General features: G+C 35.1%; 1 protein-coding gene across 2 annotated transcripts; it reads left to right on the plus strand.

Moving 5' to 3' along the window:
- Positions 1–331: 331 nt before the first annotated feature.
- LOC121367901 (protein disulfide isomerase CRELD2-like) lies at positions 332–14,811 on the plus strand. 2 transcript variants are annotated; one of them, XM_041492349.1, is made up of 11 exons: positions 332–811; positions 2,348–2,430; positions 2,863–2,920; positions 3,821–3,935; positions 4,312–4,400; positions 5,445–5,571; positions 5,910–6,011; positions 7,280–7,363; positions 9,147–9,242; positions 9,959–10,096; positions 10,853–13,595. In XM_041492349.1, exons 1-11 carry the CDS (start codon positions 683–685, stop codon positions 11,068–11,070), a joined length of 1,239 nt encoding a protein of 412 aa, XP_041348283.1. In that variant the 5' UTR covers positions 332–682; the 3' UTR covers positions 11,071–13,595. The 2 variants fall into 2 exon arrangements, with proteins under 2 accessions (XP_041348283.1, XP_041348284.1); XM_041492350.1 differs by lacking the exon at positions 10,853–13,595 and adding an exon at positions 14,573–14,811 and having other exon boundaries at positions 336–811.
- The last annotated feature ends 7,131 nt before the right edge of the window (positions 14,812–21,942 follow it).

Genomic DNA, 21,942 nt, shown 5'->3' on the forward strand with positions numbered 1-21,942 from the left:
TAGTTCTCGTTTAAGCCAGTGCACCACGACTGATATATCAAAGGCTGTGAATGGTGCATAGAATCGGATATAAAAGATCCCTTGCTAACTACTGTCATGGAAAAATCTGGCGGGTTTTCTCTCTAAGACTATATTTCAAATTGACCAAATGTTTGACATCCAATAGCCGATGATTAACAAACAAGTGTGTTCTAGTTGTGCCATTAAACAAAACAAACAAACAAAATCGACCAACTACAAATCCGATGGGACTTACTTTTCGTTTTAAAAACTACTCGCACTTTTCAGCAAACCGAGTCGGGCAGAAATAAATATCGTGGCTTGTCCCGATTGGTTGATATTATGCATCGGCTGCTGTTTTAGAAATCCATGTGTTGTTATTTGGTTTGTCAAGACGTTTATCGTTATCGTCTGTTCTGTAGTGTGTCGGTAACGGACCGACTTATATATTTTTAATTAATTTATCTTTAGTGTTTATTTATTTTAATATTTTGGTGATTTAACAACTTACCGGGTGCGTCGAAACACGACCAAACCAACCACGGTGACGGCGTCGTTGAAAATAATTGATTTGTGATCCGACGTACGAACCTCTGCTAATTATGTGTCAAATAATTAATTCGATCGGACACTAGTTTGGTTTGTCCCAGCATTTGATGCACGAAGACTGTCGAAAACTGATATGTTGGGGCTAGAAAAGGTGACGTTGCTACTGGGCATAGCTGTAGTTGTGATTCTCAGCGGGGTAGAAGGAAAGAAGAAAATCCCCAGTTGTACCCAATGTAAAGAAATTGCAAAACATTTTGAAGAGGTATGAAAATCACTGAGAGAGGTTGAAGTCTCAGTCTCTCTCTCTCTCTCTCTCTCTCTCTCTCTCTCTCTCTCTCCCCTCTCCCTCTCTCTCTCTCTCTCTCTCTCTCTCTCTCTCTCTCTCTCTCTCTCTCTCTCTCTCTCTCTCTCTCTCTCTCTCTCCACTCTCCTTGTTTGTGTGCAGTGCAGAGGAGGGATTTTGGGGGTAAAAAACAAAACCTGCTAAAGTGAACTTTCTTTTCTTCAGTACCATATATATATTTTTTCCAGGGAAACAGGACCCGAACTCGGAACTCCCTTCAAAATTTTGCTTGCCAGTCTATAGTCCGTCCTATCCTCCTACAAAAACAGGCCTCGAACTTAACAATGGCACCAACGGCAATTGCTTCGTTGAGATATAAATTGCCATAGATAGAGAGCATCATCGACAGACAGGATAGCACATACTACGGCCTTTGATATACCAGTCTTGGTGCACTGGCTGGAATGAGAAATAGCCCAATGGGTCCACCGATGGGGATCGATCCTAGATTGACCACGCATCAAGCGGACACTTTACCACTGGGCTACGTCTCGCCCCAAATTGCCATGGGCCGTGGGAGACAAATTCTTAAGTTCGAGCCCTGAATTTTTTTTTTTTAAATAATGTCAGTTTGGTTTGACATAATAAGAAGAAAAGTAAAAGGATTTTGGAAATAAATAAAAAAAAAAAAATTGTGTCCAATCTCTCTCACTCTTTTTCTTCTTAGGTTCAATACTACTATAGGCAAAAACATCTTTCAAGTTTTAAAAATTTACCGGGTGTTAAGACAGTACACCACTAGCCGCAGATTGCAACATTTTTATCAAGTTATTCCAAATTCTTTGAGCTTCAATGCAAATTTGTTTATAAAAGCACCATCGGCTATCTCTCCCAATCAGACTGCCAACCTCTTTCAAATGAGCTGACCAATCAGATTGTACTGTCTGTTCGGAAATTATGTGCAAATTGCCTTAAAGGAATAACCAGGTCCAATATTAGCCTTATGTGTTGGAAAGATGCATACTCGGACCACTAACACATACCAACAGTTTAACCAATTTTAATTTTAAAAATAAACACCCGTTTGCTACCATTGTAAGATGTTTACAAACATTAAGATTGCAACAAACACCTTGAGTTTATACAGATACTGATTAATAAATTATAAACATGAAAATAACTTTAATATATGTAATTTTAGTCATCACAGAGCATCTGTTAGTCATAAACATCTTACAGTGGTAGCAAACTCAGAATATAGTCCCTTTAAGTGTCATTAATAATTATCTACAACTTACTCCTAACCAACAAAGCTGTTGTTCTGAACTTCAAAATTTTAACATTATCACACAGGTTGAATGAAATTGAATCTTTTGAGACTAATCGGCAATTTCTCCACTATAGAACAATATTTGACTAGTATTGGTGTGCTTGTTTAAATTATTATTTGATTGTATTTAACAGATATTAACTATACATACTATATTATTCAAATTAATTATTTTGTCATTCCAGGGCTTGAAAAAGACAGCTAGGTCTAATTATGGAGGAGGTAATACTAACTGGGAAGAAAAATCTCTCGGAAAATATGCTAAAAGGTAATATCAGTGGTCAAAATACTTGTTATTTTATTGGATACAATACCTGTTATATAATAAGGTAATATTATTATACAAAACAAAAAGATAAAGTTTGTTTTGTTTAACGATACCACTAGAGCACTTTGATTTATTTTTAATCATCAGCTGTTGGATGTCAAAAAAATTATCATTAGTTGCAAGGGATCTTTTATCTCAACCAACCCACATACAGGATAGCACATACTGCAGCCTTCGATATACCAGTCATGGTGCACTGGCTGGAATGAAAAATAGCCCAATGGGCCCACCAGTGGGGATCGATCCTAGACCAGCCGCACATTATGCGCTCTACCACTGGGCTACATTCCCGTACCTATATTATACTAAACTGTATTGTGAAAGTTAAATTGTTTTTTAATATAACAATTCTTTAAATGTTGTTCTTTTCAGTGAAGTTCGACTTGTCGAAATTATGGATGAGCATTTGTGTTCTGGTGGATCAAAAGAGGTAGGATTATTTATATTCCTAAAGCAAAAGCCATTAAAGTCTAATTCACTTTAAAATTTATTTTTACAATGGATCATGTTAAATATTTGTTTCTTTGTTAAATATACTGAAATCAAATACCCGTTGATATACAGCACTGAATATTGACATGTTGTTGTCTTTCGATTTGTAGTTTAGTATTACCAATATTTATTTTCTTCTGTCAAAGTTGTTGCTACAGATTTGTGTATTAATATGTATTTGTGGCCTCTTGGTATAAAATGTTGTTACTGTCAGTAGCTACTGGGAATTTGTCTTGTAGAAAGGACAGTAGAGTGCTGGACTATTTAGAGAGACACAGGTTTGAATCCGTCAGTGGAGGGTTGATTTATCTGTTGTATGTACATGTATAAGTCAAAGCTGTGTCACATACTCTAGTTTTGTGTTGTAACTGGTGTACACAGATGAAAGTTTATCTCGAATTCCAGATTTTTAATTTTCAGTACAGTGTTTCTGGCTTTTCCATTGTTTGTCCAGAATTCTTCATATTCGTCAAAACTAAAGATATAGTTTCAGCTGATACTGTGCATTCATTCTGAATGAGGGCCACCATTTTAGACCATTGTGCAACCTAACTCTAGGGCCAGTCTCAGTACATGGCACCTGTATTAAACCTTCTGCATTAAAAAATTATATAGCAACCTCTGCAATTGCCCACGGCAGTCGGCAATGCCGTGGAGATTACCGTGGAGTTGTTAGTTCTCCACGACACTTTTTTGCCTTGGACTATATTCAGGATTTTTTCAATGACAAGTTTTTTTGTCGTGGACATTTTCTTAATTGCAGGGGTTGTATTGTAATCCACTTTCATCTCTGACTTTATATAAATAATTAGTTTTTATTGTATTGCAAAATTTGCAGTGTCATCAGATGCTGGAAGAATATGAAGATGCTATAGAATCATTTTGGTTTAAAGTGTATGCCAAGTCAGATGATACTGATTTTCATCGGTGGTTCTGTATTGATACGATCAAGGGTGAGTTAACTGATGGTGGTCGGTGAAAAATGTTTATTTGCTGTATCTTGTACACAAACACGCGGACACACACAGACTGATTGACACACACAGACAGATTGACACACACACAGATTGACACAAGCGCGCACACACACAAATGTAGTTGTAGGTATTTATTAGCCTTATAATTAAAAGATTTAGGTATGTCGGGGTGGTTAAAGTAATTATTTCATGCATGTCAGTTTGGTGTTTGCATAAAGCCCTCTTTGTTTTATCAAAAGAAATTCTTCAAAACCAGACGATAATTTTGGTATGCCAGTACATTATAATACATTTTGTTTAATAAATGTTTGAATATCTATAATACTGAGCACTATTCATTTCCATATTTCAGCATGCTGTCCAGAAAATCACTATGGGCCCGATTGTGCTGAATGTTCAGGGGGATCTTCTAGACCTTGCTTTGGAAATGGAAACTGTGATGTGAGACCATATTAACATAGTGTCTTTGTCTTTATATATAACCGGCCTCGGTGGTGTCATGGCAGGCCATCGGTCTACAGGCTGGTAGGTACTGGGTTCGGATCCCAGTCGAGGCATGGGATTTTTAATCCAGATACAGACTCCAAACCATGAGTGAGTGCTCCGCAAGGCTCAGTGGGTAGGTGTAAACCACTTGCACCGACCAGTGATCCATAACTGGTTCAACAAAGGCCATGGTTTGTGCTATCCTGCCTGTGGGAAGCGCAAATAAAAGATCCCTTGCTGCCAATCGGAAGAGTAGCCCATGTAGTGGCGACAGCGGGTTTCCTCTCAAAATCTGTGTGGTCCTGAACCATATGTCTGACGCCATATAACCGTAAATAAAATGTGTTGAGTGCGTCGTTAAATAAAACACTTCTTTCTTTCTTTTTTTGTCTTTATATATGGTTGGATCTTCTTCTTTTTTTCTTTTTTTAAAGTGTTAGTTTACATCTGGTTCATTAGCAATACTTTTTTACTTCTTTTCTTAATATGATTATTATTATTAACCCTGCACCAAATTAGCATATCTTCTTTTCATGTTAAGTCTTCACATATATGTTTGTAAGCAAAAAGTACATGATGTGATTATACATATAAATTGTTTGTAGGTTCCACTGCTACTCTGTTCTGACATATTCATCAAAGGGGGAGGCGGGATGTAGCCCAGTGGTAGCCTATGAAGTGGCGACAGCGGGTTTCCTCTCTCTGTGTGGTCCTTGACCATATGTCAGATGCCATATAACCGTAAATAAAGTGTGTTGAGTGTGTCGCTAAATAAACCATTTCCTTCCTTTATTTATCAAAGGTAGATAATTGTGGAACTACTGTTCCTTTGGATTACCTTTCTTTCTGGAAGGAACCTACTGTCGTCACTTGTATAACTCCCAATTAGCAGCTAAGGATCTTTTGTATGAATTTCCCACAGACAGTACATTTTTAAATATGTGTAAGTGTGGCCACCAGCATTAAATAATGACTAATACGTAAATGTTTTATTTGTAGGGAGGTGGAACTCGAGAAGGCACTGGGAAGTGTTCTTGCCACTCTGGTTACACCGGGACACTGTGTGATGACTGTCTGGATGGATATTATGAAAGTTTGAAGAATGATACTCATACTGTATGCAAACGTGAGTTGTGCTCAAGTGTGTGGCAGGTTGCAAAGCACAGTAGATTTTAGTTCAGATTCATATTTTTATCTCTGGCCGTCTATCAGTAGTTATGAATCTCTTTATGGATTGGTTTTTACATTTGGAGTGTGCATTGACCATATGGTAGATATCCTTTTAAAAGACGTATGCCCAGGATGACATGGTTAAACTCATTAACAACATTTTTATTCAACACATTCAGTTTATGTTTGAATAATTTCTATGATTGGTTAGAATATTTAAATCCTTGATTTGGTTAGCAGTAAAAGCAATGATTTGATACTTTTATTAATTAATCTGTCTTTGTTTTTCTCCAGCATGTCACATATCATGTAAGAAAACGTGTTCGGAGGAAGGACCCAAAGGCTGTGATGAATGTAATACTGGTTGGCTTCCATCTGAAGAACATGGTTGTCAAGGTAACACTCAAGACTGTTAAAAGGAATTTCACTATTAATTTTTCAGTTTAAGGTGACTCTTCTGTACCTTGTCCATAACAATTATGAGAAAATTGTACAACAAGGATTTGAACCAAGAAATATTTTCTGTTGTTTTGAAGTGATTTCACTGATTGGGAGAGCCTGTTCCTTAGGCATTAAGAGGTCACAGCATGCATCCCTTTTCAAGGTTTCTGCCAGAAAGACATTTTTGGGTATGGCGGTACGGAAGACAAAATGATGAATCCAATATTTATATAGATCATCTCTGTTCACTTTTCTTTCTTTTTTTAGCATTGTATATTTCTTCCTGCAGTTTTAGTAGACCAATTATATTGTTTTCTATTCCAGCCAATGTTTCATCTCAATGTATTGATGGTTATTGTGCAGGGTGAAAATTTCTAGTCGAGTTCAAGTTTTATATAAACACACTTGAATGACCTTTACTGCAAATTTACTTTGAAATTTATTTATCAGAAACAAATTCTAATTTGTTTGACGTCTAAATTAATGTGCTGGGTTGGAATTGATTTTACTTTTTAAGTTTTGTCTGTAAAATATATTTTAAATATTTTTTACGAACATGACAAATAATAAAGTGAGCGTTAGTGGTATTCAAACCTAAAGCAACCATCCAGCTAGCCTTCAATAATTTGTTAAAGATACCTCATAAATTTACTATGGTATGCATGGCTATTGCTCACTTTTGATGTTTTGATTGACAGCCAGCAGCCCCGATTGCGACAGGGTCTTTCTGCTGTCTGTCAAAACTTCTAGAGTGTGCAATAACCATGCATATTACAAATTTATGCAGTTACTGTCTTGTACAACGCCCTTAAGTGACATTGCATGGCACAATTGGGAACTTTGGCTTAGTGAAGGGTGGGGTTTTAAAAATGTGCAGTTGTACAGATTTATTGCACACTTTGTCAATGGGAAAACAACATAAACATGATAACGGTGATACACACTGTATTAATATCCTTAAACACATTTTTTTAATTTTAAAATAATGGTTTTCATTAAAATATAACAAACAAAATAAAAAACACCCATGATATTTGTATTTTTCAAAGCTCTTCACATTGTGTTTTAGCATAACTTGAATTTTTATATTGTGTTGATTTTTATTTACCAGTAATCAATATGCTTTGTCTTGGTGTTTTTAAATATGCATTAATTTGTTCATTCATTGATGACATTAGCTTCTCAGACAGTAGATATAAAATGTGTGTGATTTGTTTTGGCAGATATTGATGAATGTGCTGTGGAGGAACCTCCATGTAACAAGGACCAATACTGTGTAAATACAGCAGGATCATATACATGTTTTAGTAAGTGATAGTTGTACATGTTTCCTAATTATAATTATTAACCTCCGTGTAACAGGGACCAATACTGTGTAAATACAGCAGGATCATATACATGTTTTAGTAAGTGATAGTTGTACATGTTTCCTAGTTATAATTATTAACCTCCGTGTAACAGGGACCAATACTGTGTAAATACAGCAGGATCATATACATGTTTTAGTAAGTAATAGTTGTACATGTTTCCTAGTTATAATTATTAACCTCTGTGTAACAGGGACCAATACTGTGTAAATACAGCAGGATCATATACATGTTTTAGTAAGTGATAGTTGTACATGTTTCCTAGTTGTAATTATTAACCTTCGTGTAACAGGGACCAATACTGTGTAAATACAGCAGGATCATATACATGTTTTAGTAAGTAATAGTTGTACATGTTTCCTAGTTATAATTATTAACCTCTGTGTAACAGGGACCAATACTGTGTAAATACAGCAGGATCATATACATGTTTTAGTAAGTGATAGTTGTACATGTTATAATTCAGGCTTTCTGCCAAAATATTACGTTGAGGGTACATAATAATAATAAAAAACCTGATCATAAGTGACCCTACTGGGTGGTTATGGGTTGAAATCTTTGGAAACTGGGCACTGCATATCAAGACCGATTTTAAACAGCAGTTTTCTTACTATAATCGTTTTTAAAATTATAAAAATGTATTCATTAATTTCCAAGATTTTTAGTGTACCGTATATCGCTGTGTATTAGCCGACTCCATGCATTAGCCGACCCCCTAGTTTCACTCTCCAAATCGGCTTTAAAATTATAGACCTTGTATATAAGCCGACCCCCCCTATATAAAACTAACCAAGTCAGATGTCTGTGTGGTCTACAAAATGACAAAGTAGATCTGCTTTCAAACGTCATTTGTCACAGCAAACTTATCCAGCAAACTTATCCGGAAGCAGTAGCCAATTTCTATTTATAGAAATGGTGTCCGGTTAATTTATTTCTCGTAAAATATAAGTACCAAGATAGCAAAATATACCTAAACATTCTTGATTGCAGCCACACGTTAAAAACACAGTGACTGTTTGCATTGTTGATTGTGCTAATCGGTCTTTTCATTACTAGTCGGTTATACCCTACCATACCCAACCACCCGTGTCGATTAATCCCAAGCTGACAAACAAAACAAATGAAGCTGGAACAATTAACGTGTTCACCGGTTTAGTAAGCAGTTTTGTAATGACACGTGACCTGCGAAGTTTTCCGAAATTGTTTTGATCGGTCACCATTTATTGTTGTTTAAACAGATAAATATTACTAAATAACTTTTAAACACCAACATTTATTAAAGATGAACATATATATACAATTTTAATATCTTTTATTTGTAATAGCTTGTGTTAAAATGCAATATTAAACCTTTATGAAAGCGGAAATGCAGAGCACAATAATGACAATAGATCGAGTCGAGCCGTGACGTCACTATTCTAACTTTACATTTCCAATAAAATGTTGACTCCTTAGATAAGCCGACCCCAGCCTTTGACTTGATAATTTTTGTATCAAAAAGTCGGCTAATACACAGCGATATACGGTACATACTTTTACCCTTCATACCCTCTGACAGAAACTCTGTAATTATACATGAATCATGTAAATACAGCAGGATCATATACATGTTTTAGTAAGTGATAATTGTACAGATATTGTTTAAAATGTTATTGGTCTACTTATGTTATTAATTGAAATACTTTATTTGGTTGGTGCCTGTCCTGTGTATTTTTGAATGTAGGTTGTAATGAGGCCTGTGATGGGTGTGCTGGACCGGGGCCAGATAAATGTGACAAGTGCAAGGACGGATTTACACTTACAGATCAGACATGTATAGGTACAGTGGTCGTAATGTTTAATTAAAACTGAAGTGTTTTATTTGTTACCTGTGCTTATTTATTATATTATGAGGGCAGGGCGTAGCCTAGTGATAAAGCACTCGCTTGATGCACTGTCAGTTTAGGATTTATCCCTGTCGGTGGGGCTATTTCTCATTCTATAGCCAGTGCACCACGACAGGTATATTAAAGTCTGTGCTATCCTGTCTGTGGGGTGGTACATATAAAAGATATCTTGCTACTCATGAAAAATATAGTGGGTTTTCTCTCTAAGACTATTCTTCAAAATTACCAAATGTTTGACATCCAATAGCCAATGATTAATAAATGTGCTTTAGTGGTGGTGTTAAACAAAACAGGCTTTATTTATATTATTTAAATTTAATTTACTAGCAAACATTTTACTTTACACAAAGCATCTGTAAATCAGTACTTATACAGTAGTGTCATTAGCAAGTGAAATTCCTATTAGATCACTTGGTAGAGTGTTGGACTCGTGTATATAAAAGTCCTTGGTTCTTTGCATATGAAACCAATGTAGACATAATGATATGTTATAATGAATGTTTTTAATATGAAACTAATGTAATACGGATTACTTTAATTCAGTATATGCTTTATTGGTAAGACAGATGCAGTTTCATATTTATCTGCAAGATTTTTTTATTTTTATTTGGAACATTGTTTGATTTTAAATATTATTTGTTTAATACAGATAATGATGAGTGCCAGGCTGATCCAACTTTATGTCTTGGAGAAAATGAGAGATGTGAGAATCGACCAGGGACGTACAGCTGTGAGTGTATTCCTGGATTTTGGAGACAAGCAGGAAAATGTGTTCCAAAACCTAAAGGTGAGATTTTATTTTTAATTTTAATATTGGGGTTTTTTTTAAATATTTTTATTTAAAAACTGAAATAAAACTGGCTCATGTGGCTACATGTCTTTAGTAGGTCAACTTAATATGGTACAAATTGTCCTAATTGCGCAGCCACATGTTTTAAGAATCTAAATAGTTTTCTTAAGGTTCACATGTGATCATATTTCCACTAGGGGTTTTTTTGTGTGCATATTATTGTTAAATTAATTTTAAATATTTGCATTATGGGTTATAAAAATCCATGTCAAGTTGGGGGTTTTACTAAACGGCTGTTTTTTATTCAAGGTGAGCCATGGGTTTGAGGAAGGGGATGTTACTCTGCACATGATTAGGGCAAAAGCAATAAACTCTAGGTCCCCAAATTCTCATCCATCAGAATTAAACACAAATGTATTCCTTTATCCATACACATTTTCAAACAGATCTAGTTTGAAACCAGTAATAGCGAATAATTTGTAATATTCCTGTCACAGTATTATGTTAATATTAGTTGCTTTCATATGTAATCAGTTCAGCTGTTAGTAATAAAAAAAACCTACAGGCTATCAGTTCTTTTTGTTGCAGTGATTTACACAGCAATCCTGTCATAGCTTACTATTAAAACAGGACAGAAAGGAACCATTCAAAAGTGTTAAAATAATAAACAAATCCTACTAAAATTGAAATTATAACATTATCCGTGATGTCAGGACAAACATACTTACGTCCTTTGCAATTGGTTTATTTCAGATAAGCCAAAACTGAAAGTTCCCCCGAAAAGTCCCCAAAAGAAGAAAACTAAGAAGACGTCAAAAGAAACACATGGCCTATTGACGTTTTGTGTTACCATCGTTTTATTTGCTTTGAGTTTTTCTGTTTCAAATGGCAATAAGCTAATAATTAGTTCCCTTTCTGTTCTGTTGATAGTGTATGTGTATTGGTTTGCGTCTCAGTTTGATAAGTCATGACACTGACTTAAGTTTTTGTGTTTTCCTTTTTATGTTTTTTCACCAATTATCTAATGATCAATAGGTGATATACTTTGTTTATTTGAAGAGCAAAAAAAACAACTGAAAAGATTTGGTGCAGGGGTCAGTTTCCTTGGGGAGGGTAATCAGTATTTTTATTTTTCAGTCTATATTGATGTTGGTTCTGTATGTTGAACATTGTTGAACTTCTTTTTTTTGGAGGGGGGGGGTTGTGAAGTGGGTTGAGATATTACAAAAAATGTCATTGCTTGCAGGACAATTTTGAAAATTTATATATCAAAGCCTTTTTCCAGTTATATTTTATTTCTAATTTAATAAGCCTAATAGCTCAATATTTAAATCCATTTGCATGTAATTTGATCTGTTTGGTAGCAGCTTTAGTTTTGTTTTCATTTTTGAAAACTTCATTCAATGTACAATGTATTTATTTGGCCATAATGTGCTATCCATATCATGTTAATGTAGGCAATGCTTTTTTCTTAGGTTCCTGCTCCCAGTTTCATTGGAAGTAATAATATGTCCTCAATCTCAGTCAAGGGTATTTTTTATTGTGGTTGAAATTACTGGGTTTAAGCATCCAGTACTACAACTTGTGTTCAATGGTTTGCACTTTACAGCAGTCAATCTATGTTTTTATTCATGTTTGTTAAAATAATTATAATAGAGTGGGGAGTTTTGCCGATTTTTTATTATTGTAATAATATTTAGGGATGGGAGGTGGTTAGATAGGCTGGCAGGCTAATTTTTTCTACAGCATTTTTTATTAGATATTTTTAAAACTTCAGTCTGTATATCATGAGGTAATAATGTAACAATGGATTTGCTTGTTCTGATCATGGAGAGTTTCATCTGTTTAATATAAAAGTCATTCATTCATGCTGTTAAAGATCAGAGATGTTTTAGAGAATATATAGTGATCTACAATCAAAGTAAATTTTATTGTCTCGTCTTTACAAACTAAATGGGTGTGAGGTAATACTTTTCCATTTAATTCTGCAGAATTCATGTTTCAATTATGTGGAAAATTTATATGTAATGTTTTTCCCCATCTAAATAATGTAGGGATGGGAATTCTCCTCGGATCTGTGATTTTTCTCTCATGGAACATTGCGTTTCCTCACATTTTAATCGTCCTTTCCCCTAAAATGTGTCAGATGGCACAGATTTTAACCTAGGTTTTCAAGAATTTCCAGGAACCCTCTAGATTTCCTCTTTTTTACAGTTCACCAATTCCCACCCCTGATAATGAGATTTGGTAGCTGTTAATGATTCTGCACATTTATTATGATATCTTTTTTACGTTTTTTTAATATTAGTATGTGTAGGGTTTATGTGTTATTACATGGTGAATACAATGATTAACCATAAGCAATTATTGCTCAACAGTATAACAGACACATTGTTTGATCAAATAAAGGAGGGCGACATATCTTGGAACACACAGTCAACTTTTTCTGTGCACACATGCATATAAACACAAAATGTAATATACAATTTTGATTGCTAAATGATAATTACTAGTATTCCAAGTTAAGTGAAGGTACAGAGTTGAATGAATAAACATGAAGTCTGAAGACCACTTATAACTGTATATAATTGTTTTTGTTACAGTATTAATGGCATTTCTGTGTTCTATTTCTTGATGTGTTTGAATTATGTCTGACACGCCTGAAATCACTTGGTGCATATTAGTAGCAGTGTAGATATAGAATGAATTTATGCATTGTTTCAAAATGTTTTTATCATGACATGAATATTCAGTCTCATTGAAATCTAGATCTTACTTACAATCTGCCTTTACCTATGTTAACAAATCTGACAAGAGCCACAGTCATTGTGTGTTTGGTGACCTTTCATGACACCGAGTCATTCACATTGTTTAATTACATTGAAAAGCTAGACACGCTGAATGACAAAGTCTTCCACCCAGAGAGACTTTAACAACTAAATGAGTAGGTGTGTGGCCACTACATCAACTTCTCTTTCACTAACCACTAACCACTAACCCACTGTCCTGGACAGACAGCCCAGATTGCCGACGTTTGTGCTCAGGATAGTGTGCTTGAACCTTACTTGAATATTAGCATGAAAATAAATTTAAATGAAATGAAACAACAAAGCAATTCATTTGAACACCAAAACATTAGTAGTCAGTGTTAACATTCGTCAAATAAACAGTTGTCTGGGCATGCAGTAACATTGGCTTTTGTCAGATCTACTGACATACTCAAAGTCAGAATGACCAGTAAGATTTGTTTGTAGTTACCGGTACATTGAATGACAGATTTTCACAGTGTAGATAACATTCAGATGCACAAAATAATTGTTTGATATTTTATTTATACGACTTGAAAGAAAGACTGAGATAGGCCAGTAAACCATGACAATTGATGTATTTTTACTGTTGTGTAAAGCAACTGTAATTTGTCTGGTGGGATTATATATCTCGGAGGATTCATTTTGTTTTTTTATGTGAAAGTAAAATAAAACTAGTCTTTGTTAAATGTGTGGAGTTATTGTTTGTATTTTTTGTTGTTGTTGTTTTTTAACTTGTAGAAATTTAGGACACTATTAGCTCCTCGTTAATTTTGTCCAACAAAAACCTCAATCTCGCATTCAAATACCTTTTGCTACATCTGTTTGAAGCATTGTTCTAAGCATAATATGTTTGATAACTTTCATTTACCTCCATTATCAAATGTAGATGGCATTTTGCCATAAACTTTGTTTTCGACAAGTTATAATGTTTGTTATATATTTATTTATAATTAAATTGATACTAGTATAAGTAGTATTTTTTATGCTAGTGTTTCTAAACATGTTTGATGTGGATCCATTGGATACTTCTTAAAACTAAACATTCTGACTGGTCACTAGACTACCTGATAGGCAGTTCATTAATATGTATGCACAGGCACAGACAGGGTTTAACCTGGTTAACAAATATTACTCGTTTTGTACTGCATTTGTATTCTGGTCTGTTCACAATCCAAGTCGTCTGTGTTGTTTTTTATTTTTATTTTAAAGTCTAGTATTAAAAAAAAAAAAACTTTTTTTAAAATTTAATATTGTATGGAGCAGATAAAAACTACACATTAACACCTGTCCATAGAATGGTGGTTGAGAAACTTTGTTTTATTCTATATTGATCTCAAGTGCAGGCCTGTATATAGTAATGGGGGAATTAGGTTGGTTGTACACCCCCCACCCCCCACCCCAACTGGATTTTCTTTTTCTTCTACTAAAAGAACTGAAAATCATCATCAACTGCATGCTAGGATATCATATTGGGACAACAACAAAAAAATGCTGAGAAGCATGTTCCTACAATTCCTAAATAGCTTGCACTTCCACATTTAAAGTGTCCATCCTATTGGCCATACGGGTTAGTCTGTGCTAATGTACAGTATTTACGTTCATTACGGTATCTACTGTATATAATAAAATGAAATGATTATTTTATTTCTTTTTTTTGTTTTAGAAGAAGCCAGCAAAAAGGATGATGAAGAAAAGGTTGAAGAGGAAGAGGAGGATGATAAAGATGATGATAATGAAGAACTGCCTAGTGAAGACAGTCTACCCCCCATGCCACTACCCAAACTAGAGTTATGATGGAAGTGCGTCATAGGTTGTCACAACTGTAACATAATATGCACACTCAATCTTCATTGTACATGTCTCGTCATCTGTTACTGTTGGAATAAACATCATGTTATGTTATTGTGTTTCTCAACCTTTTCATGTTGTAGACTATTTGAACATTCCTGAACTGATGTGGATGGCTTCACTTATTTTGTCTATACTACTGATGAAAACCTGGATGTTTTTTCTGGAATTCAGAACTATAGTGCCATGCCAATACACTTTCTGTCGTTCTTTAATGAAAAGCTCACAGCAATCCCATACTTTTTAACACCTTGCAATGTTTTTCAGATTTATTTTTCCAGTCTCTTCCATTTTTGTTATAACTTGCCAGAACTTAATCTGATATAAACCGTCCAAAATACTGCTTCACTACAGATTTTGAAGAATAAAATTTATTACCGGTATATAAAGCTTTTTTAAAAATGTTTTTTACATTCATTGTTGCTGGGATTTTTTTTTTTTTTCAGGGGTGGGAGGGGTGGGGGGGGTGTGTGTGAGTGGCTGGAATTTTAAGTTTATATAAACATTTGGAGGTAGTGTTGGGATTCGGATAAAACTGTGATTGTTCATATTTAAATGTACATTGTGCAATATTAGTCTGCTACTTTTAAGTTGGGGGTGAGGTTGTTTGGGGTTGGGTTTTTTTTTTTTGGGGGGGGGGTGTGTTTATTTGGTTTAATCTGCAAGTTTGTGTATCTTTAGTGCACCAAAGATCGTGGAACTAGAAGGGAAGTAATTCTGTTTCACGTTTGGTTGTACTATTGATGATAAAACTTCAGTGTGCTCGGTGAACTTCGTTAATCGGAACATTGCAATTTAGAGAACATTTTGTAATCGATCGCACTGTAATTTGATGTTGCATGTATTCTCACTCTGATCATTCCCATCATGGAGGACTTTGTTGGTAGAATTCATTTCCGAATGCATTACTGCATGGTTAGTACTATATATAATATTATATTGTCTGCCTGCAGTGTTTCCATTAAAAGGCCTGCAGAAGGTATATTATGAGACTGTTTGGACCTAGAAAAAAAACCATTTTTCTAGATCCGATTTGACATGGGGAACTGGGAATTTTTCAAAGTATAGTGTAACTTTTTCTCTCTTTTTTTTTTTTCCAACAGCACAGGAAAACTTGAGACAAGCACAAATGAAACCTTATTTATAAATATTACACCTGAAAATTAGGATTTATTTATCTAATTAGCTGGAATACTGTCAACAATGTTCTAGAAAGCAAAAGCTACTTGTACAAAAGATTATCAGAGTGCATATGCATATTGGGCAGTATTTGATTTCTGACCCATGTCAATTTCGAGCCTTCCCTGTTCAAGTACTTAATTACATACATTAATGATTTTGAAAGTTATTTAGCTAATAATGAATGAATTAATGTTTAACGACACCCCAGCACGAAAAATACATCGGCTATTGGGTGTCAAACTATGGTAAAAGCAAAACATTAAATGATGAACCACATCAATATAAAAATTCAGATATTTAAATGTAAACAGTGTAAAGGACTGCAAAACAATTTAGCTAATAATGATGGTGATGGTGTAGAAATTGGTATTTTGAGCCTCTATCTTTTGTTATATGCGAATGACACACTGCCAAAACTAAAATTATTGTATTTAGAAAAAGGTGTGGTATAAAGAAAAAAGAACACTGGACTTATGATGGTGAACTTCTAGAAATTGTCGACTCCTTTAACTATTTAGGACTCAATTTTTATTACAATGGAAAATTTACTAATAACAGACATATAGCAAGTCAAGGGCGTAAAGCTTTATTTATTATAAAGAGGTCGTCCAAAAAGTTAAATTTAAATGTCGAAACAGATATTTACTTATTTCATACATGATACTTAATTACGGCTGTGAGACGTTGGGCTTTGCTAAGTCTCCAGATACTGAAACGGTTCATCTTTCATTTTGTAAACAACTACTTGGTGTGAATCGTAAAACCACAACTCGTATGGTGTACACCGAATTAGGTTTTTATCCCATTCAGATACCTAGATGCATAGCAATATTAAAATATTGGTTGAATATACAAAATGATAACTATATTTTAAAAGAAATTTATTTAGAAATGTTTAAAGATTGTGAATCTCTTATTAATGGGGCTACACATATGAAACAACTACTGGACAGTGTTGGTATGTCGTATATTTGGTGGCGTCAGAATGTTACAAGTGAAAGTCTATTTACTGCTGATGTATCTGCACGCCTTAAAGATATATATATATATTTGCAAGATATGCATGCAACAGTTTCAGCTTCATCCAAATGTATTTATACGTTTTTAACTGATAACCATTGTCTACAGTATTATTTGTCAAAAAATTTATCTTACAGAATTAGAAGTTTCATATGTAAATATAGATGTTCATCACATTTACTTTTTATAAAAACTGGTCGTTACCAACAAATATAACGTGACCAGAGAATATGTAATCTTTGTAACGGTAACTTGATTGAAGATGAATTTCACTTTATTTTGTATTGTCCATCCAACATCGATTTGCGGATTATTGGAAGAAACCATCTACATTCAAAGTAATTAATTCAGTTACTTAGTATTCAAAATGTTAAGCAGCTTCGTAATCTAGGAAGATTTCTTGATGAAGCTACTAATCGTAGAGAACTGGTTATTTTATAATCTGTCTCCATCCTTAACATTATTAACGTAATAAATAAAATTATCTGTCTATCCTTAATTTCTTACAAGTATGTGTTTCTAAGATGTACATGTAGTGTTATACCTTTATTATTAACATACTATATATTGAATTGCACGTCGTCATTGTAAGGTAAATCGAATGTACATGTCTAAAAGCAACTTGCTTTGGTAAATAACATTAATGAAGGAAGGAAGGAAATTGTTTATTTAATAACACATTTTATTTACGGTTATATGGCGTCGGACATAATATGGTTAAGGACCACACAGATATTGAGAGAGGAAGCCCGTTGTCTCCACTTCATGGGCTACTATTTTCGATTAGCAGCAAGGGATATTTTATATGCACCATCCCACAGACAGGATAACACATACCACGTCCTTTGATATACCAGTCGTGGTACACTGGCTGAAGCAAGAAATAGCCCAATGGGCCCACCGACGGGGATCGATCCCAGACTGACCTTGCATCAAGCGAACGCTTTACCTTTGGGCTACGTTCCGCCCCATGAATGAATGAATGAATGAACATATGAATGAATGAACATGCACACAGGTTAAAGGTAAAATGACACCAAACGAGTTTACTATTTCCCTTGGGCAATACTCTGGTAACTGATTTAATCCCACTGCTAGTTTCATGCACTTAATTGAATCATATTTTATTGCTTTTTAAAAAGAACAAATAGATTTGGCACAAGTTATACAACTTACTAGGCCTTCTCCATAATACATACATGTCACGACAGTAATATTTTTGAAATATAAATATGAACAAAACCAAATGTTATTGAAATAGAGAAAGATAGAAGGAAACAGAAAAAATGCTAAAAAGCAGAAAAAAAAACACACACAAACAAGGCATCGCAATGATTACGTTAAGGCTACAAAAATAATTAATCCATTAGGAGATAACCATATTGAGTTTTTAGATTTGCGGGTATTATTGTCTGTTTTATCCCGCAAATGTCATTTTTGACCGAAGGCTCTTGGTCGGGTCCAAGGAGACATTTTTGGTTGTTTGTTCAAGTCCAACATGGAAATCGAGCGAGTGCAAGTTCTACTAGGCTAATTAATTACGGTTAATGTTAAACCATACAAGTCGGTCATTGGTAGCACCCACGAGTGATTGTTGGTATTGAACCGAGGGTAGGTTCGATATGCTGTATTATTATTAATAGGTAACGAATTCAGAGACCCTGCATAATCAGCATATAATTCCATTCAGCTCTAAAATATAAACCACGATTATAAAATATCTTTATTTTTAGAAAAAGCGTGAGATTATAGTAAAGTTGCGTGAGAGCGTGATGTTTGTTACAAATACGTGAGACTCGCGCCAAATGCGTGAGAGTTGACAGGTACGTAAGGGACTCTACCTTTAACTGTTTGTAGGATACTGTGTATCATAAAATCGGGACCCACACCTTTTATTATTTGAACATTGTGCACAGCTTTTCTAATTTACGCCTGGAAGTAAGTGTTGCTAATCCAGTTTCGTAGTACAAAGACTTTCTAGACGCAAATTTAGGCAAACCAGTGATTAATCTAGCGGCTTCTAATTGTACTTTTTCAATTTTGTTTTCCTCGACTACTTACGATGCATATTCTAATATAATACCGGGCGGATAAAAGTTATATATATTTTCTATAATGTTTGTCGATTTAATAGATAGTTTTATATCCTAAGTACAGAAATCATTACCGAATCTGATTTACAAACCGGCCTCGGTGGCGTCGTGGCAGGCCATCGGTCTACAGGCTGGTAGGTACTGGGTTCGGATCTCAGTCGAGGCATGGGATTTTTAATCGAGATACCGACTCCAAACCCTGAGTGAGTGCTCCGCAAGGCTCAATGGGTAGGTGTAAACCACTTGCACCGACCAGTGATCCATAACTGGTTCAACAAAGGCCATGGTTTGTGCTATCCTGCCTGTGGGAAGCGCAAATAAAAGATCCCTTGCTGCCTGTCGTAAAAAGAGTAGCCTATGTGGCGACAGCGGGTTTCCTCTAAAAACAGTGTCAGAATGACCATATGTTTGACGTCCAATAGCCGATGATAAGATAAAAAATCAATGTGCTCTAGCGGCGTCGTTAAATAAAAACAAACTTTACTGATTTACAAATATGTATCGTCCACTTGGCATTTTCTGAAAAGGTTAACCCTAATTATTGATGAGTTTTTGTTGTGTTTAATGTTTTAGTACCAAATACAAGGTTACATTTTGGCTGTGTGAGTTTTTTCTTGTAAAACGTACACTAGTTTTATCTGGATGGAAGGATACAAGCCATTTTTTATCATTCGTGAGGCTTTAAAGGGACATTCCCGAGTTTCCTCCATTGTAAGATGTTTCTACGATTAAACTTACATATTAAATATATTTTCTTGTTTATAATATCAGTGTCTGTATATTCAATGTGTTTCTGGTCGTCTTAATATTTCTAAGAAGCCCAAACTGGATTTTGTCTTCAAATAATTTCGTACGTACGAAAAAACAATATTTTAGGAAATAAAAGAAAATTTAACCTAGTAAAATATTAGAACGATCAGAAACACGTTTAATATACAGCCACTAATATTTTATGCAGAAAATATATGTAATTATAATCGTTAAAAAATATCTGTTAGTCGATAACATCTTAAAAATTACAGCAAACTCAGGAATGTCCCTTTAACAAGTTATGAAATGATAGGATCGCTAAAGTTGTGCTAAGGAAGATGAACTTTTAAAAAAGTGAACAACAGACTATAAGTAATAATAGTATTTATAGTGTAATGCCCGTTGGCAATATTAGTGACTTGTTACAATTTTCCTATTAAAGTGTAGATGTTCATAAAATTATTATGTACATGTTTGTTTTATATACATACAGCAGTCACCCGTAGACCCGTAGGAGCAATGTCTGGAGGAGAGGGCGCGGAGCACAATCTCTTCTAGGGACTACAGTCAAGCGGAGGGTGCATAAACCACACTTTTATGTATACAGAGGCAGAGCCGATTTAAGGATCCGCGGGGCCTGTAGCACAAATAACAGCGGGGGGCCCTTCCCGGGATATATATTTTACAACCCCCTCGGGGAGAGAGGGAAAGGACCTGGGGGGGGGGGGGTAAATGTACACATCACCGCGAGGCACGTAGCACGTGCTACATGTGCTACTAGGATAAACCGGCTCTGTACAGAGGATAAAAAAAATACGTGCATTGTTGTCCTCATGTGGAGGGGTCGGGGTCAAAATGGATTCAAAATTTAAGTTTAAAAAATACGATGCCAAAAAACGATAACCCTAATGAATATGGAATTGTCTAAAAAGTATGGGGACTAATTTTAGTATTTCACACTCATTATATGAATATTTGCCACATTCAGTGAAAATTTTAGGCCCATAAGTCAAATATTATTATAATAGCAACAGATTCAAAATTTTAAGTAAAAAATGCGACGCCAACAGCTCCAATCTACGCAAAGTAGCTCGTCTTATATTTTCAATGGGCAATTACAGTTTCTAGAATATTTTAAATATTTAATAATTTTGACTATTTATATCTTTTGAGTTAAAAATGGGAACGTGACATGTCGAATACAGCAATCAATTGCTGGCATCGACTTAAAGCAAAAACATACGTACGAGTGTATTAAAACTAAGCCCTGTATATTTTTGTCAATAATTATAATTTAGCTTGATGTAAAAGCAAAAGGAAATCTGTTTTGGAAACAATTATACACTGGGCTGTATCCTGTGCCTGTCGACTGGGAGTTATCATCTGAAAATGTTCATAGCTCCAGGTTTATATATTGTTGCACACACACCCCACACACACCCCACCCAACACACACCACCCCCACACACCCACCCCCCCCCCGCCTGTGTCGCTCTGTATCTCTCTCTCTCTCTCTCTCTCTCTCTCTCTCTCTCTCTGTATCCAGCCAGTGCACCACAACTGGTATATCAAAGGTCGTGGTATGTACTATCCTGTCTGGGATATTGCATATTAAAGATCCCTTGCTGCTAATCGAAAAGAGTAGCCCATGAAGTGGCGAAAGCGGGTTTCCTCCCTCAATATCTGTGTGGTTCTTAACCATAATATGTCCGACGCCATATAACCGTAAATAAAATGTGTTCATTTCCTTCCTTCCTTCCTCTATAGATGTCTGTCTCCCTCTCTCTGCTTCGTTGTTTTTGTATTTTTTGTGTTTTATTTGTTTGGGGAGGGGCGTAGCCCAGTGGTAAAGTGTTCACCTGATGCGCGGTCAGTCTGGGATCAATCCCTGTCGGTGGCTCCATTGGGTTATTTCTCGTTCCAACCAGTTCATCACGACTGGTGTATCAAAGGCATACCAAGGCCTTTGATACACCAATCGTGGTGTATCAAAGGCCTTGGTATGTGCTATTCTTGATGTGGGATGGTGCATATAAAAGACACCTTGCTATTAATGGTAAAAATTAAGCGGGTTTCCTCTCTTAAGACTATATGTCAAAATTACCAAATGTTTTACATCCAACAGCCGATGATTAATACA

The sequence above is a fragment of the Gigantopelta aegis genome, chromosome 3 (assembly GCF_016097555.1).
Source record: "Gigantopelta aegis isolate Gae_Host chromosome 3, Gae_host_genome, whole genome shotgun sequence".
NCBI classification, from domain to species: domain Eukaryota; kingdom Metazoa; phylum Mollusca; class Gastropoda; order Neomphalida; family Peltospiridae; genus Gigantopelta; species Gigantopelta aegis.